The sequence below is a fragment of the Tribolium madens genome, unplaced genomic scaffold, assembly GCF_015345945.1.
Source record: "Tribolium madens isolate multiple individuals breed KSU strain unplaced genomic scaffold, Tmad_KSU_1.1 Scaffold_97;HRSCAF=244;Tcas5.2_LG3a, whole genome shotgun sequence".
In the NCBI taxonomy this organism is placed as follows: domain Eukaryota; kingdom Metazoa; phylum Arthropoda; class Insecta; order Coleoptera; family Tenebrionidae; genus Tribolium; species Tribolium madens.
In genome coordinates this window covers 12,553,334-12,573,067 of record NW_025401069.1, presented here as the reverse complement: position 1 = coordinate 12,573,067, position 19,734 = coordinate 12,553,334, and the positions used below count along the sequence as shown (strand labels likewise).

The 19,734-nt window shown below is 30.2% G+C and overlaps 1 protein-coding gene across 1 annotated transcript; it reads right to left on the bottom strand.

Annotated features, from left to right (window-relative positions):
- Positions 1–18,251: 18,251 nt before the first annotated feature.
- Positions 18,252–19,371, bottom strand: LOC123014644 (basic helix-loop-helix transcription factor amos-like). Its single transcript, XM_044413854.1, has one exon. The coding sequence runs from the start codon at positions 19,265–19,267 to the stop codon at positions 18,752–18,754; it is 516 nt and encodes a 171-aa protein (XP_044269789.1). The 5' UTR covers positions 19,268–19,371; the 3' UTR covers positions 18,252–18,751.
- Between the last annotated feature and the right edge of the window lie 363 nt (positions 19,372–19,734).

Below are 19,734 nucleotides of genomic sequence, written 5' to 3'. Positions count from 1 at the left end.
AGTTTTTCTTTAAGAAAACACTAAATTTGAATTTTTTCACACATATAGAATTTGAAATACTGTATTAAAATTGCACACTTTACGGACTATTTTGTCAACTTGCGGACGATAAGTCTGAAAAAGCACTCTTTTACGGACTATTTTGGGTTACTTTACGAACGATTTCAGAAAATCAAGAATTTGGGAAATTTATAGAACTTAAATGAACGAATTTTAAATATTAGGTATTACAATTTTCTCCACTTTGAAGAAGTTTGTGACTTGGAAATATATAAAAAAATATTTTTTTATTTTTTGGAAAGTGTACCTACTTGACTTGTAAAAATGAGGACTTTCCCTGATTGCTTTTTCTCAAATATACTGAGGGAGATTTTAATCCAAATCTAACAAAATTCAAAATAATAAAATATTCTAACAAAATGTTACAGTTAGTGATAAAAAATTAATAAAATATAGAAATATACAAATTTTATGGGGACTCCTACATTGGCTCACAGAAACAAATTTATTATTTCTCAAATTGCTTTCCTCAGAAGGCACAAATCTCGATTTGAAAAAAATTACTTGAAAATTACGTTAAAAAATATTAAAAAAGTGGAATTTTGTGTGCGCTTGTTGGTGCCTAAAGCCTCCATTATCAAAATTTTTGGTGAAATCAAGGTTAATAAACTCGGAGTACATACGAATTTTTCGTTTTCAGTAAAAATAGAAGGAAGAAGAAGATGGATTAACTTGACTCTAATTAAGTTTGGATTTTCTTTATTTCATAGAAAATGTTTACAAATAAATTTTTATTTATTTTGGAAAACATCAAAAAAAATTTGGAAAACTCAATTGTTTAAAAATAGTTTTTGTATGACGAAATAAATAAATCTACATCTCTGCAACTGCTGTCCTCACCCAGCGTTGGAAGCTCCTGAGGAGATTGCGTGTAAATATAGCTACTCAATAGCTATTTAAACTTTTCTATAATTAAATCAAATTAAACTTTATAAAACCAAACAAATTTTTATCTGTCAAATAATTTTAACATTTATTTTTGTGACATGTGAATTTTTTTATGTCTATTTAATGATATTGATGATTTTGTATGTTTTTTTTTATAAAGGTACAAAAATTTTGCTAATAAAAAAATATTTTTCCAAGAGAAATAAATAGAGTCAAAGTGCAAAATTTAAACTCTCATAACTTCTAAATTTTTAGACATAGAATTTTCTTCACATTTTTTCCAGGTTTCTGGTATCTGACCTCATGCATTTTTCTCTGGGGCACAAATTCTGGCGCACTCTGTATACAAAATAGCTAAAAGTGAAGGTTTGCTTTATTGATATCTTCGTAAGTCATCATCGATGACCGGAATCATGAAGTTTATTGTATTGTAAACCCACTATTATTATTGGTAAAAGTGCCAGCGAGAGGTTTCAATTTTTTCAGGAAAACCGTTGAGTGAAATTTTTGGTCTTGTTAAAAATTTGCCTTTTTTTCTGTAAAACTCGTATTGAGGCACAGCATCCCGGCAACATGGCTGTCATTGTTATCTCCTTGATTAAAGCTTTTTGTGCTTGCAGTCACCAACGTTTTTCATTGTTAATTGTGTGATTAGCTTTGGTCTTTTTTCAAAATCCTGTTTTATTAAATTTTCTTTCAGTGGGATATTACTCGAGTCTAAAGCCGTTTTGTCCGGCTCGAAGCTAATTTTAACTACAGTATTTTTATTTGTGAAAGTACCATTTTCCAGCTGTCAAGCTGTATCAAAATTTTAAACAATTCGTAAATATGGATGCTTCATTCAATTGAAGCAAGAACCCGCATCGCGTGCAACTCCAAATAAAGGCAAAATCCGGTTGATTATTCAGCATTCCGGTGCCTTTTTGGTCGAATTTCCCCTTGGAGAGAAAAATTGTTCCGAATTTTTTCCCATCTCGTTCCAATTAGCAAAGATTCCATCGTCATCCCGCATTGAAAGACATTGTTGGCACGTCCATCCGGAATGATAAGTTATTTCATTTGAGTCCGCATTAAACGTTTGATATAAAGGCTCGCTCCCGTGGAAGTCGTGAGACTTAGTGCTTCGAGAACTTGTAATTAAGATATCAAAAGCGTCGAGAACAGAAGCTCCAAGGCCGTGGTACGACTCCTCCGCTCGAAATCGGAATTTATAAATCGCTTTCGCAACCATTCCGGTATCGACTACTACATCAGGAGCGAGATGCTGTAAATGTCTTTGACAAGCAGCTCTTTACATATTAACAGTTGTAATTGGTTTTTCTCTGGTGGCAATACTGGTTTCGTAAAGTGGATTTTCTAGTCGCGACCCGATCTGGAAACTTGGGAGACTTCAACACCTCCGAAACCGAGGATGAATTACGCTCCGGCACGAAGAAGATTGATTGTTTAGAGAGATTGGGGCTAATTATAATGCGTTGTTAAATAATAATTGGGAGAACTGCGGAAAACACTGTTATTTCTAAATTGGATTACGAGGAATCGCGAGATATTGTTCGACGACGCAAATATCTTTTTAATTGCTCAAAGCACGATTTCTACATCAAAAGCGCTACCGCGGACGAGCGTGAGCAATTTCCGTTTTAGGGCAACATGCCTTAATTATACCCAAATCTAACAAAATATTACAGTTAGTGTTAAAAATTAACAAAAGATAAAAATATACAAATTTTATGAAAGCCCTCACAGAAACTCACAGTGCAAAAAAAAATTATTACTTCTCCTAAGAAAGAACAAATAAAGATTAGAAATTACGTGAAGAAATATCAAAAAAATGAAAATCTGTGTGCGCTTATCGATTATCAAAATTTTGAGTGAAATCTAAGTTAATAAAATTGGAGTAACATCGAGTTTTCCGTTTTTAGTAAAAACAGAAGAAAACTGAAATTTTATTAAACTTAAAAGCTCGAATGGATTTAACTGTGGTTCTAATTAATTTTGAAAAATCATTCTGTGTTAGAAAATGGTTAGAAAAATGTATGTTTATTTTGGAAAACACAAAAAAATCTAATGTGAAAAAAATTCTATTGCTTAAAAATTGTTTTTTATCTATAAGAAAACACTAAAGTTGAATTTTTTGAACACGAAATGAGAGTCATATGCAATTATTGAAACACAATAACTAAATTTCACACTATTTTGTCAACTTGCGTCCCATAAGTCCGAATAATTTGTTACTGGTAAAGTAGTAACAAATTATTATTTCTCACATTGCTGGCCTCAGAAATACCTAACAAACTTCTACTTGAAAAAAATTACTTGAAAATTACGTTAAAAAATATAAAAAAAGTGGAATTTTGTGTTCGCTTGTCAGTGCATAAAGTTTCCATTATCAAAATTTTGAATAAAATCTAGAGTAATAAAATCGGAATAAAAACGGATTTTTGTTTTTAGTAAAAATATGTAGAAGGAAGAAGAAGGTGGATTAACTGTTAAGACTTTGGACTTTCTTCATTGGATAGAAAATGTTAACAAATAATTTTTTGTGTATTTTGGAGAACACAAAAAAAATTTGGAAAAACTTAATTGTTTAAAAATGGTTTTTGTATATAGAATTGAATGCAATTTGAAATACTGTATTAAAATTGCACACTTTACGGACTATTTTGTCAACTTGCGGACGATAAGTCTGAAAAAGCACTGTTTTACGGACTATTTTGGGTTACATTATAACAATTTTCTCCACTTTGGAGGAGTTTGTGACTTAGAAATGTATAACAATTTTTTTTTTATTTTTTGGAGTATGTGTTGTCGGAAAGTGTACTTGACTTGTAAAAATGAGGACTTTCTTGTTGAAATCCGCCTCTCTGATTACATTTTCTCAATTTTACAGAAATCATTTTTATTTATTTTGCAACACAAAACAAATTTGGAAAAACTATTGTTAAAAATTGTTTTTGTATAACAAAACACTAAAGTTAATTTTTTAGCACGCATATAGAATTGAATAACAAATAAATTTTTGTGTATTTTGGAAAACACAAGAGAAATTTGGAAAAACTTAATTGTTTAAAAATCGTTTTTGTATATAGAATTGAATGCAATTTGAAATACTGTATTAAAATTGCACACTTTACGGACTATTTTGTCAACTTGCGGACTTGCGGAGTCTGAAAAAGCACTGTTTTAGAAATTATTTATTTTGGATTACCTTACAAACGATTTAAGAAAAATTTGGGAAACTTAAATGAAGAAATTTTAAATATTATAACAATTTTCTCCACTTTGTAACTCGGAAATATATCAAAATTTTTTTTTTATTTTTTAGAAAGTGTAAAAATGAGGACTTTCTTGTTGAAATCCGCCTCGCTGTTTGCTTTTTCTCAATTATACAGAGCTAGATTTCAATCCCAATCTAACAAAATTCAACACAATAAATTACTCTAACAAAATATTACAGTTAGTGATAAAAAAATTATAAAATATGGAAATATACAAATTTTATGGGGACCCCTACAGTGGCTCACAGCTCACAAATTTATTATTTCGCACACTGCTGGCTTCAGAAGCAACAAATCTCAATTTGAAAAAAATACTTGAAAATTACCTTAAAAAATATCAAAAAAGTGAAATATCAAAAAAATGTGCGTTCGTCGGTGCTAAAATTTCCATTATCCAAATTTTGAGTGAAATCCAGGTTAATAAAATCGGAATATAAACAAATTTTCCTTCGGTAAAAATAGACAAAAATTGGAATTTTAAAAAAACATAAAAGCTTTGGTGGATTAACTACTTATGTTAGCAGAAAATTTTGAAAAATCTCAATTGTTTAAAAATAGTTTTTCTTTGAGAAAACACTAAGTTGAATTTTTTATCACATATAGAATTTGAAATACTGTATTAAAATTGCACACTTTACGGACTACTTTGTCAACTTGCGGACGAAAAAGCACTGTTTTTTAGACTATTTTGGGTTACTTTACAAACTATTTCATTAAGTTTACGGACGATTTCAGAAAAACAAGAATTTGGAAAAATTTATGAAACTTAAATCGAACAAATTTTAAATATTTTCACATTTTCACCACTTTGAAGAAGTTTGTGACTCAGAGAATATCGAAAGCATTTTTTTTTTAAATTTTTTAGTGTGCGTGATGTGTCCGAAAGTGTTAGATCATTGGCTGTTAAAAATGGGGCCTTTCTTGTTGAAATCTGTCTTGCTGATGGCTTTTTCTTGTTGATTTATGACATCAGTGAAGAAAAAGCTCCTCGTACTATTTGTTTTATTGATTGACACATCGAATCGTCGCGATCCCGTCATTGTAATGAATTCCCGTCGATTTTAATAGCTTTCTTTCCCGTGCTAAAACGCCACATAAAAACCAGCGTCGCTTAATAAAAATGTTAAGTGCATTTGTTGTTTTATTTAACTTATTGATTTTATTGCCCGTCTCCTTATAAGTTTCTATTATTATTACCGTTTATAACTCGTCGATATAATAAAGAAGTGGAGATAAGGGTAATTCAATGAAAACATCGGCAATAAATAACTCGTCCACGGTCTCAAAGGTGATTGATCTCGGGATCAGTTTTCCTCAATTTGACAAGATTCGGAATCGTTGGCACGATTTCGCGCACAGTTAAAGAATTAATTATGCATTTGGCACTCGTTTCTTCTTAAACAAGTTTTTAATTATGTGCCGGTTTAGCGCGTGGTTGCTTGGTTTATTATTCGCATTCTTGCGAGAAAGTTCTGTGATAAATGGAGGATCAGTGATTCGGTCAAGCGATGATGGGGCAAGGGTCGAGGTCACTCATTTAACGGCTAGTTGTCGATGGGGAAAGTAATTAAAGGAAATTAGGACACCTGTGGAATCTAAAACTATCAGGGGAATCACAAGTGAAATCCGGACAAGAGATTTTTTCCAACAATAAACTGGAGCGGTCAATCAGCTATTCAAATGAATCTAGAGCATCAATGCGGCAAAATTAGCCAAATTTTAATTAAAAAATTACTTGTTTTGACGGTTTTATGCTTTTTCCGGTCCATGAAAGTTACAAGAGAGCGAAAAACTAATTTTAAGTAATATTTCAGGACCTGAAATACCTGAAACTATAATTTAACTATTTAAAACTAACTATTTTAAAAAAATGTTATTTCCCTGAAACATTTTTAGTGAAAATAAAAAAATACAATAAAATCATGATTTTTTTGTTTGAATTAATAATAATTACATTATTGTTAACGAACACATACATAAAAAACCAAAACCTATTTTTCTAATGCAATTTTAAAAACAACAATAAATGGCCAACGTCCAAAATTTGATTTATTTTTTACTCTAAAACTAAGAGTGATAAATAAAATTTATAAGATATAAAAATTGTTTAAACAATGTACATTTCAAATTAAAAAAAATTACGCTACTCAGATTACGAATAACACAAATATAGCTTAAAATGTGTTAAGTTGTTATGGTAAGTCCTTTACACTAACAATAAAACAAAATAAATAGCATCCAAACATGTGGTTTTTGGGTCAATGTACCTGTGCTAAATTTCATAAAAATCGATCACTCCATTAAAAAGTTATTCAAGAAAAACGAAAATATTTTTTTTTACTTTTAAACGGTACAACTTGTATACAGAGTGCGCCAGAACTCACGCCCTAGAAACAAATGTCATGTAAGTAAGATACCAGGAACATGGAATTTTTTTTAATTCTATCTATAAAAATTTCGAAGTTATGAGAGTAAATTTTGAAATTTTACTCTATTTATTTCTGTTGGAAAAATAATTTTTCAGTTTTTTTTTGTTATAGGCCATTAGAAAAGGAAACAAGGAAGCTGTATCCTAAATTGTAACTTTGTTTAATGTTATTTGTGGCTTTTATTCGCAAATTTTTTTTAATTTTTTAATTGTAAAAAACATACCATGTGAGTAAAAAGTATGGAACCAAAGGTTTTTTGCTTAAACTATTTATTTTTTGAAAAAACTAATTGATGAGTAATAAAGTACTATAAAAATGTGATGTTTTAACAAAAATAAAATTTTTCGAAATTTCCTTTTGTTTGAGTTCTACAAAAAAAATATTTTTTCAAATGGCAATCCACTATAAAATCATTTTTTTCATAAAAGCTATACTCTAAGGAGTCTAAGGATTACAACTATCTGCTATATATTTAATTTTTTCAAAAAAATTTTTTCACATAAATTGCAATTTTGACAAAAAAAATCGCATAACTCAAAAACAAAACAAAATTTTGTTCTGAAAATATGATCACATTTTTTATATTACTCTAATTTATATTAATTATTATTTTCTGGAAGCAAATGATTAAAAATAAAACCGCTTGGTTCCATACTTTATATTCACCCTGTATACAAGATCATCAGTATCATTAAATAGACATAAAAATGTGTCAAATGTCAAAATATAAATGTCAATTTTTTTTAATAGATAGAATTTTTTAAACATTTTTTCCATGTTACTGGTATCTTATCTTTCTTGAAATTTTTCTCTGGGGCGCGAGTTCTGGCGCACCTATGTATCGTATACTTCGAGTACCGAAAATTGACCAAAATTTTGTCAAAATTCAAAAAAATTGAAAACTTAAAAATTGATCTAGAGACTCAGAAAATTGTATGAAAACGGAGAAACGCAAGAAATAAATTTTTTTAAAACTTTGATACAGGGTGGTGTAAAAGTTAATAAAAGGTAAGTTAAATAAAATGTAAACATCATGTAATATGAACCAAAAGTAGGGCTCAAAATTCATAATTTATGAGTCATTTTTAGAAAATTCTCAAACAGGTCGATTTTATTTTTAAAAATGATACATTTTCATTATATTATATTATAATTTATAACGTCAATGATTTTTAAGTAACGACTTTATCACTATTTTTTAAATGACAACTAACATTTAGTTTAGTGTTTTTGGTAATATTTTCTTTTAAAAAGGTAGAAAAATGTACCTATTTCCGACCTAAAACAGTAAACAAAATTGTTGGTTGTCTTAAAAAAATTAATGAAGACGTTATTACTCAAAAATCCAGTAACGTCATAAATGTTAATAAAATATTGTAAAAATGTTCTAAATAATTATAAACAAAAATAAATTAAATATAAGTAATAATTAAATATAAATTAAATTAAGTTAAATCGCTCTACTTTGACTTGGGAAAACTCTGGATACTTTTTGCCCCATCTTTTATTTACACTCTGTATAATGTTTGAGGATGGGTGAGGTTTCAATTAGACTTGGATGCCATCAAGCCTGAATAATTCAGTGCCTGAAAAACTGAATTTCCTAGTCCATAAAATCCCACCTCGTTGAAACGGCGGCATTTTTCCCTGAAACCGGCTCTGCCTCTTTCAGATCGAATTAATCGCGCCATTAAACTTTCAGTTTTCAGTGGCATTTATCTTAATGCCTACTTTGTTGACACAGATAATTGCCTTTGCCTCTAGGGCGCTTCATTTTTCCCATTTATGACATCCTCGAACAGATTATGCCAATTTCGCGATCCTTAACAATTTCATTAGCATTCATCTTGACCACCTGTATTTGGACAGATCGGCAAATATTGTCACAATAAAAATAATCTCCGGGCACGTGATACGATAATTAACGCGTACTTGACGAAATGTGATGCGATTTCGTGATGATAATGCAGCTTTACAGTTAGCCAATGATGAATCGCTACGAGCTTACTTTATTTTGATTAAATTACGCCGAGCTTTACAGTTAGAGTAAATTCATTTCGGCGGGGTGCAAATTGCACGTGTCATTGATGTATCGATGACAAAGCATCTGCTGTTGAGATTTTTGCAAAATTCTTCGTTTTTGCGGATTTACCGCTACAAGACGAGAATTGTTGCAAGAGGAAGGTCAGTCGTTCGTAAGCGAGACACGTTCGCGAAATTAGAAAGAATGAATATTGATGTCGATTTCTTGTACTGCCACCTAGCTTGTACATATTTGTCCAAGTAATGCTAAATTAAGTAGTGCGTTTAATCAAACAGAATTCAACTCGAGCGAATGGCAGCCGGATGTGCAAATACTTCAACGAGAAATTTACACATTTGTTTACATTTTTATTAGCGAGGAAAAAATGAGGGCCAATTTAGTCAAAACCAGTTAATGAGTCCTATTATTTTGAGAAGTTTCTTATTTATTAACCAGTTTTATTTTTAATGACTAGTCCAGAAATAATTGTTTTTCTAACAAAGCTACTACTCTAAAAATCGATTTCTTTCAAACTCGTCTTAACTTTTTAGACTAGAATCAAAAAAATTGATTTTACGCTAAAAAGTTCTCATGCTCTTATGTTTTATTCGATTGACGCAGGATCTTATGAGTATGTCACTGCGCCACCACGCTTCCGGTCAGTGTCTCTACTCTATCCAATATTATAGGTACACAAAATAATTCAAAAATTTATTCTTTGCATTTTTTGTAGTCTTTTAGATTTTTAAAAGTTTTGATCATTTTTGAAATTTTTAATTTTCCAATTTTTGTTTTAGTCAACTCTTGAGAATAATCAGGGTGTCCGGAAAGTCGCGCATCTCTTTGAGGAGTCCCCCAAAGTACTGAAAAAATGTTTAAAACATTCTATTTGTCAAAAAATTTTGATTCATTTTTTTGGTTTTGACATTTTTTCATGATTTTGTATATCATAATTATTTCGTAAAAGAACAAACATTTTGTCAGTAAAAGCCACAAATAATTAAACAGAGTTGCAACTTAATATACAGCTTCCTGCATGTAGCAAAAAAATTGAAAAATTATTTTTCCAACAGAAATAAATAGTCAAAGTCAAAATTAAACTCTCATAACTGCAAAATTTTTAGAGATAGATTTTTTTTAACATTTTTCTTGTTGTGTAGGGCATCGCCCCATAATATAGTGTTAGGGAGGTGCGCGACTTTGCGGACTGCCCTGTATATCAGTTATTAAACAATTGCACCTGCGTGTTTGTTATCACCGGGAATAAAATCAAGTTTCCTACCTTATGAAAAAAATCATTGTTCAATTCTGTTAAATTAAACCAAATTAAATGAAACTAATTATAATTAAACTTAAACCAATAAACTAAAACTTAAATTAATTAAACTAAAATTTATTGTTTATATAATTTTATATGATTTGAATTTTCTTCTCGGTAGTAAAATTGTGTTTTTTGAACATATTTTCTTATTTTTTTGTTTTATTCAATTTTTTTTAAATTTCATTTTTATAATTTTTATTTACTATTTTAAAGAGTATTGTAATACATATCTTTAAAAATAATGAAGCTTGGGGCGTTTTGATGAATTATTTTTTCATTAATTTTCTTTCATTTGGTAGAATATTTAATAAGAGAATTTATTTTAAAATGCTGTTACGTGTCTTTAGTCGTCGTTGTTTAATTATTACATATTTCTATAAGCAGTTGATATTTATATCTAAAAAATTTAATTAAAACTAGAAAAAAAACTTGTAAAAAATTTTCACTTAACACAAATATTGTATTATTTACTCTTCATCTTCTCACAATCAGAAAAGTTTTTTATGTATGAAAAAGACCTGGAAGTTAACTAATTTTTTTGAAAAAACTTTATAATATTAATGATATAGACTATTTTTTATGTATTTTGAAATTTGGAAAACAATAAAATTTTGCAAAGAAAACGGACAAAATAACAGACTGCAGAATAAATAAACGTTGTTTTTTGCAGCTGGTTTTATTAAAATACCAACTTTAAAAAAATAAGAGAAAGTAATTTCTTAAAAAATAGAAAATCATTTTTTTCTTGAAACTTACAATAACAAAATTTTGGCTAGTTTTACTTAAAACAAATAATTAACAAAAAAAACTTAATTATGAGTTAAAAAAATGTTAAGAAACTACAACACTGATTAAAATAATGAAGTAAGAAATAAGAAAATAAGAAAAATAAAATAGTACAACAATATAAAAAATCACTCAGTAAAAAATTCTAGACATTGTTGGTTCAAATTATTTTATATAAAACAAATTTTATTAATTTATTTCTTTATTTTTTATATACATCATAGATATTTACGAGTTGGCAACATCGAGCTGCGTTAGTTTTTTTTTATAACATTATTTTGTAATATATTTTTTTCCAACACTAATATCTTATACTGTTTCTATGATGATTTAAGCTTATCTTTTATGTTGCTGCTCTTCTTCGTCAATGTCATTTCGTATGGCATTTCGTCAATTTTGACATTATTTTAGCAAATTTTTTTATAACAATTTCTGAATTTAGTAAAATTTTGGATCTAATATTAGTGTTGGAAAAAAATTTTATCTTCTAAAAATCTTGCTCTATTAAAAAAAACCTACCACTTGGATTTTTAAACTGTCTATAAAACTCTTGTTATCTTAACAGCTTTAAAACAGGCCAGAAAAATACTTTTAACATAAAAATCCCTAATTATACATTAGGAGCCAAAAAAATTAAAATTTAGTCGATTTTACGGATTATTTAACAGAATTTCTTCTGTAGGAGTGATGTAATTTAATAATTTGGTCTGAAACTCAAATGAAAATAAAAATCTGTTGTTTAATTTTGTGAAAACGTAAACTTCTGAGTAGTAGCATATGACAACAAACTTAATCTCTTTCGGAATAATCTCTTCTTGTTTACACAAAACCAGTCTCTTCTACTTCTTGATCTTCCTTTTTCCAACTATCTAAATCTTTTATGACACATGCCAAGTGAAAGATTCCGGTTTTACGATATAGTTAATATATTACACACGTAATGTTTTGCTTACCGTCCAATATTGTCTATACAGAAATCTCGTAATTAATCGTGCACCTTTTTCCGTGCTTTTCTCGCGTTCATCAAACCTTATCATGATGTATGGCGTTATTAACGCCGTTTTTGTCTCCCTAATGGCACTAATAACCATAATTAATAATTCCCTCGTAGCTAAATAAAGCGCGTAACGATTAATCAAAACTTTTGCATTTCTGATCGCTCGGAAATAGAGATATTCACTCGGTTTGGCCATTCATCAGTTCTTTTCCTGCATACACGAACTTAACATTACATTAAATCAGACTTAAAGTACGTGGCCGCATTGCAAATTGATTTAGAGGCGAAATTCGAGCCATATGCTCGCGTTAATTAACAAGAAGAAAATAATTAACGGCTATGGCGACTTGACCGTTATCGTTATCGCCGAAAAATTTGTTTATGTGTGCTTTTTAGACAATGGCTTTTATTGTTGGGATGCATTAGCGATGAGGACCCATTTTGCGGGTCGCTGTCGCATAGCATATGTTTCAATGGCCGTACGTAATGTAATAATTGTCGAGATAAATGACATTTCTGCACTTGTAATTTATCATCCGCTTTAGAGGAAATTATTCCAGATTAAAAGTCTCACGTGTGCTCGATGCGAAATCGAAATGGTTTGAATCGCTTGGTAGTTTTTTGGAATTTTTGCGAGTTAGTCGACAAGCAAAGCTGATGTAACCGAGGTTGAGTTACTGCGGTTGGTGTTATATTTGGATAACTGGATTTTTCGTCTCGAGAGTATATACTCTTCCAAGTGGTATTTGACAATTACAATCTTCATTCTACGTGTTTGCGGACAATTTTTTTTCAAATATTTATGTGTTTGAAAACCGAGAAATTCGTTTTTTTTGGTTGTTCCAACAACTAAGTTTCTAGTAAAATGCAAAACTTCTTAAAATTTCCAATTTATTCGTGAAAACTATTTGCGTGTAGCACTTTTATTCTTTGCTCTTATGCTCTCTTATTTGTTTATTAGAATCAGAGAAAAGTTGCTGAATTTTGGCGTATTCGAACTCCAGACTTACCTGGCGGAAGTGTTACTACGCCACCACGCCGCCGGTAGTTACCATGCTTTAATTTTATATATTTATACACGCATGCACACAATTTTTTAAAAATTTATTTTTGCATTTCTAAAACGTTTTATGCACTTTTCTGTGTCACTTTGGCCCCTGGGAATGCATTGGGTTAGATTTTGAAATTTTCAATTTTTCCAACTTATGTCAAAAGTTTGGTCAATTTTCGGTTATTAGTTAATAAGTCCGAAACTGTTTTCCACAATCCACTTGTGTTTAGTATCGTTGAAGAGCACTTTTAATTTTCTGTTTTATAAAAAAAAATTATCTACACTCGTCTATAACTTGGAAACTATTGAGAATTTTGCAGTTTTCTCGAGGCTAATCGACTGACTTCTCGGAACATCTTACATATGTTTACGTCAAAATATTATACAGTTTTGCCGCAATTTACAAAATAAAAAAAGGAAAAATTTGTTAATAACTTGTGATTTTTTGGTCATAATCGGATACACCTAGTGCTTATGCTTTTAGCCTTATTCTTAACTTCATTACTCAATATCTCAAAAACTATGCATCGTAGAGTATTTTAACTTGTTGCATCGTGTTCAGCGCGTAATTTTACGTCCAGAAAACCATATTTGAAGCATTTTTACGACTTAAGGTAAATTGACTATTTTTACGATTTTACACCGCTCACCTACAAAAACTCAAAAAATTTAAAATTTTTGAAACTTGACCCAATGGCGTTTTATGCACTTATTTGAGTCTTTAAGACCTCTAGAAATATAAAAAACGTTAAATGGATCAATTTTAAAGTTAAGTTTTTTTTTATTTTTGTCGAGATTTTGGTCGATTTTTGGCACCCGGAGCGGTCTTTTGCCAATAACTCCGGACTTATTGGTTGGAAAGCAAATTTAATTTTCTATCATATACAAAAAGGATCAGTGTTCTACAATAAATAGTTTTCGAGAAAATTTCTAATAAATAAAATATCAATAATATATATTCGACTATAGCTTCAAAACTATTATGAATTTTGCATTTGTCTTGACGCCAATCGATTCACCGGAACATTTTACATATGTTTACGTCAAAATATTATAACACACCACCTCCCCCCCTCCCTAAAACAATTGTGTTTTTGAACACGTCTCAGATTCTTATCCAATAAATTTTAAAAAATTTGTCGGACTTTTTGCTCTAGTTTTAGTTGAAAATTTTGATTATTTTTAATCTTGTTAACAAATTTTTAGTACTTTTTCGGGTCTTTGAAACTATTGAGATTTTAAGTTTACTTAAGTTTTTGTATTGTTTCACTTTCACCTTGTTTTAGTTTACTTTGTGTTTTACTTCTTTTTTTTGTCAATTTGTGATAAATTATTATTTTATTCTTGTGCATCGACTCTCATTGAAGTAAACGAACCTCTTTAGAAATAAATTTAATTGAATTTGCAAATGAAAACTTTTCTCTTGAAAACATAAAAGCCTCCTCTTGAAATCAAATTCCCCGTTATCCATTTTACGACAAACGTCATAACTCCTTTCTTCTTTCCATTCAACGCGTAGATCCATCGAATCATCATTAAATTAAATTACCTGAAATCGCGCCTGAAATTTATTGATGACATTTCAACTACAGTTTTACATTTTTTACAAAAATTCTAGCGCTTTTTTTCAAAAGCAACGATTTATGTCCTTTCTTGTCCAGTTGCAGAGTCTTTTAACCTTTTCAAAATAAAACTAGATTCGGATGATTAACACCGGATCGAAAAAATATTCCCTCTAGATTACCGGACTCTTCCTCGTAACGGTGCTTGCGAGTTTATTGCAAGGAAGAACACTTATGGAGACTGAAACGATTAAAAGAATCTCAGCTTCATCTTGACCGGAAGATACGTCCATCTGGGACGTGACGGACGCCTAGGACAGGGACGGATTTGGACGATTTTGCAACTAGTAGTACCAATTACATGGTGTTTGTAAAAACATCGTAAAAAATTAACAAGGAACGCTACTAAAATGCCGCCGAAATTTATCGCTGACACATTTTTATTGGGCTATAACTTTGCTAAATGCCATTTTATTCCCAATGAATTATTTATTAGATTAGATTAAACTGTAGCACTGGTAGAAAAAACAAGACGCGTGTACTAATTAGTTGGGACTTATCGGGCATCCCTGTAGTACAAATTGGCCTAAAATTTCACCAAAACGATGATTTATGATAAAATTCAACGTGGGTGCATGGGATTACAGTTAGTTCATTATGGATTTATGTTTGAATAATTTAATTGGCCAGCTGGTACACATTTCGATTAGTCGCTAACCTAATAAAAAGTCAGTGTGAACATTCACTTCAGCCATCAGTCATCATGTCTGACACTCTTCCCATAAATAATCGACTCGGTTAAAAACTAACCAGTTTTGACGTAAGCAATTATGGTGATGTTTACTCGTTTCTTGAAAAAGTCGGTACGACATTGTGTTTTGTCGAGTTGTCGACCAGTTTGTATTAATTAGTCGGTGGAAAATTGTTTACGTTTTATTAGAGGAGATGGAGATGTTGCCGCCAATTATCAATTTTCACTTTGCGGATAATTGCTCAATTAAAAATTGTGGTTTATCGGAGATGGCGCCGCTACCGAACCCAAAGACGCTTTTTTTTCGACGAGTATATTATTAGGCATGGGAGGACTGGAAGTGAAAAAAGTAACGACTTTCAGTGCTTTTTTATGAGGATTTAAGCCACAACAAAATTACTTCTCTTTTTTGCAAGTTATAAATTCATTTCACACAAAAAAGTTCAAAAGCTTCAAATCAGTTATTAGGTTTTACCTGTTGCTTAGTTGGTTAATTTTGCGAAATTCTTGACAAGAGAAAAATGAAAAAATGTTTGAGCCCAAATTTGAATTCGGTTCGAATTATTCATTTCATAACTAATAAAAATTTCAATTTTTTGGCGTTGTTTTTGCGTTTTTTAAACTTCAATAGTGCGCTTGTCTACGAATATTTTATAATTTTCAATTTAATTAATTAATTTTTTGTCTCTCATAAAATGTATTTATAAAAATTTGCTTAGTTTTTAGAATGGAAACTACTTAAATTCGATTTTCAGACTGACTTTCAGTGCTTTTTATGAGGATTTAAAATTCAAATCCAAAAAAACCAAAAAAATGGCTTTTTTAAACACGAATTTATTAACTAATTTGATAAATTGTATTTTTTGCAAGTTATAAATTTTGTTTTCATACAAAAAAGTTCAAAACTTCAAATCGCTTATTTCAACTTATTTTTCAGCTTGCAAACTACTTATTTTTAGTGTTTTCTGATAATTAAAGCCTAGGTTTTACCTGTTGCTTAGTTAGTTAATTTTAAGAAAATCTTGACAAGAAAAAATTGAAAAAAATGTTGAGCTCAAATTTGAATTCGGTTTGAATTATTCATTTCATAACTAATAAAAATTTCAATTTTTCGGCGTTTTTTAAACTTCAATAGTAGACTTGTCCACTATTATTTTATAATTTTCAATTTAATTAATTAATTTTTTCTCACTGAAATTTCTGTATTGGTAGTGGCAAAATCTCTTATTTAAAACTTAATTGCAATTTGTATTTAGACACAAAAAACAAAATGTATTTAAAAAATTAATATGTTAATTTTGCTTAGTTTTCAGAATGGAGACTACTTAAATTAGATTTTCAGACCGAAAATGGAAAAAGTAACAACTTTCAGTGTTTTTAAAAACCAAAAAATCTAACAAAATGGCTTTCGTTAAACACGAATTTATGAAATAATTTAATAAATTGTATTTTTTTGCAAGTTATAAATTTAGTTTTCACACAAAAAAGTTTAAAAGCTTCAAATTTCAGCTTATTTTTCAACTTGGAAACAATTTTTTTTCTACCAAATAAACCCTAAATATGTTTTTATATGTATTTGAAAACTCGGTGTTTTGTAATAATTAAAATCTAGGTTTTATCTGTTGGTTAATTTTAATTTTGAGAAAATCTTGACAAGAAAAAAAATTAAAAAACTGTTGTTGTTTTGTGCCAAAATTTGACTTCTGTTTAAATTGTTTACTTCATAATTAATAAAAATTTTCAATTTTTCTGCATGTTTTTGTGTTTTTTATTTATTATTATTTATAATTATATTATATTTATATTTATATTTATTATTATTTTTATTTAGTAGTATTATTATTAGTACCGTTTGACTACGATTATTTTATAATTATCATTTTAATAAATTTTAAATTTTTGATACTGAAATTTTTGTTTTGGTAGTAACACAATCTTTCATCTAAACCTGAATTTGCAAATTTTAAATGATAAAATCTTGTTTTGGACAAAAATACTTAAAATGTATTTTTTTGAGCATAAAAACTATAGGTACGTAAAAACTGGAAATGGGAAAAGTAACGACTTTCAATGCTTTTTTTTTATGAGGATTTAAACCTTAAAGCTACAAAATCTAACAAAATTGCTTTTTGGCAAATAGCTTATGTTTCAGCTTGAAAAGTGCTTATTTGTACCAAATAAATTCTAATTATATTTTTTATGTATCTGAAAGGTCAGTGTTTTCTAATAATTACAAAGTAGGTTTTCCTTTGATCAATTTTAACGGTGAGAAAATCTTGACAAGAAAAAATCTTTTATTCTGTATTGTCCAAAATTTTGATGTTCCTAATATTTAGTTAATAAATAATAAAAATTTCAATGTTTTTTGTTGTTTTTGTGTTTTTTAAACTTCACTATTACGTTTGTTCACAAATATTTTATGATTTTCAATTTAATAAGTTTTAATTTTTTGCCACTGAAATTTCCGTTTTGTTAGTGGTAAAATCTTTCATTAAACCTAAATTTGAAAAATTATTTGTAAGTTTTAAAATTTATTTTTAGACAAAAAAATCAAAATGTGTTTAAAACAATCTTAACTTATTTTTCAGCAGCATGAAAACTACTTAGATTAGATTTTCAGATATATCTGAAAGCTCATTGTTTTCTTTTGTTTCAAAATTATACTAGGTTTAGTAAAATTAAACAAATTATCAAATGTTATAACTTTTCTGCGTTATTTGTTCATGAAAATTTTAGAATTTTTAATTAAATTTGACACTTCCTGGAATTTTCGTTTTGATAATGTTTGCGAATTTTTTTGTAAATTCCAGAAACTGTTTTTACACCATTTTTATTCAATAAAAATCGAAAAATCAATGTTATTTCACCTTATGTTTCAGCATAGAACTTACCTATTCTTATTTCTCATCATGTAAAAGAAAAAGACAAGAAGAGAAAAAGATTGCAACATTGACCGGTAACTGATGTGAAAGCTTTATAAATTAAATGTATTCTTCAATAAATAAATATTTTTGTTTTTATATCTTTTTTGTTTGCCTACGATTTTTTATTTTTACGTTTGTTATTTGCATTTTGTTTTGAGGGGAGGAGAATTTAAAAAAGTTGTAAAACATCAAATTTATTAAAAATATTGCACTTACTGAGATACACATTTGGTAAAAAGTATAATACAAAAGGAACATAAAACGCTCATATAATTTACACTATCGTACATAATTACAAGATAAAATCTAAATAAAAACAAAAACTGAGAGAACAAGAAGGAACAAGTAAATAAATAAAACTATGAAAAAAAAATAACAAACCAAAATATTGCACTACAAAATCCTCCTTAATACTGGGTGCTTAAATAAAATAAACCATAATTGCACAAATCCCTTCAACCGTCACTTTCGCACTCTTAAAATTATTTACACGCGTATCACAAACTCCGTCCTTCATTCAACCACTAAACTACAATTAAAAATATCGACATAAAATATTGCACGTCTTGATATTCTTAATATCTAATATTGCACGTTGTAGGCAAATCCCGAGCCCGTTTTCGGACAAGTTTCGTCCTTCCCTAACTAAATAAATAAATAAATAACAAACCAGTATCACATTTAGTCCCTTTGAAGGAGTTCGTGAAGGGCGGCGATGTACGTCTGCGCCATTTGAAGGGTTTCAAATTTCGAGAGTTTTCGATCGTTCCCGAGGGAGGGCACCACGTCCCGGAGGCGGTCGAAGGCATCATTGAGACTGTTCATCCTCCGCCGCTCCCTTGCATTAGCCGCGAGTCGCCTCTTCTTCATCACTTCAAGCCCAGCTTGGGAGGAAGTCCCTTTTTTGGCCTCCTTCTTGTACTTGCTGCAGCTGTAGGAAGTCTTGTAGAACTCCTGGCTTCCATAGGGGTTGTGATCGGGTCTGTATCCATCGTAGAGGTTGTTGTTCTCGCCGTAGTGGCCCCAGGAGGAGTCCTGCTTGTAGTAGTTGGGGGTGTAGGGCTGCGAGGACATCCCCGGGTCCGAGGAGATCGACATGGGGCTGGAAAGGGTTAGGGTGTAGTGGCTGTCGGGGGAGGACACCCGCGGGGAGAGACACCCGTCCGAGGAGGCTTCGTGGCGGTAGTAGTCGAACATTGTTGTTCTTCCATCACATGCCACTCACTGTTCCGGTTCTTAAGTGGTTCACTCGCGCGTGCTACGACTGGAGGCTGCCAACGACTCGCAACGGACTGGAGATGACGAGCGTGTGCGAGGTGTTAAATCAAAGAAGTGGTAGCACGTCTTTGCCTTGCCATTGCCACTGAGAGAGGTGACGCGGCGCCATTGGATGGGTTTCGGAGATGATGGACCAGAAGGTGGTTCCCCAACCAGGAAAAAATACCATTTTTGCATTTTAAATTATTCTTCTTGCTAAATGGTTGTTTGCATTGAACCCGGGCCGCCCGCGTGGAAGGCGAGCACTGAACCACCGATGATGTTGGTGATGCTTGAACCAGATTGCGAAGAATGTACCATCAGTATTATTTCGACAAAATTAAGTATTTCTAACGACACTAGATGTCTAAATAAAGTATAAACATTTGAGAACCCAATTTTAGAAG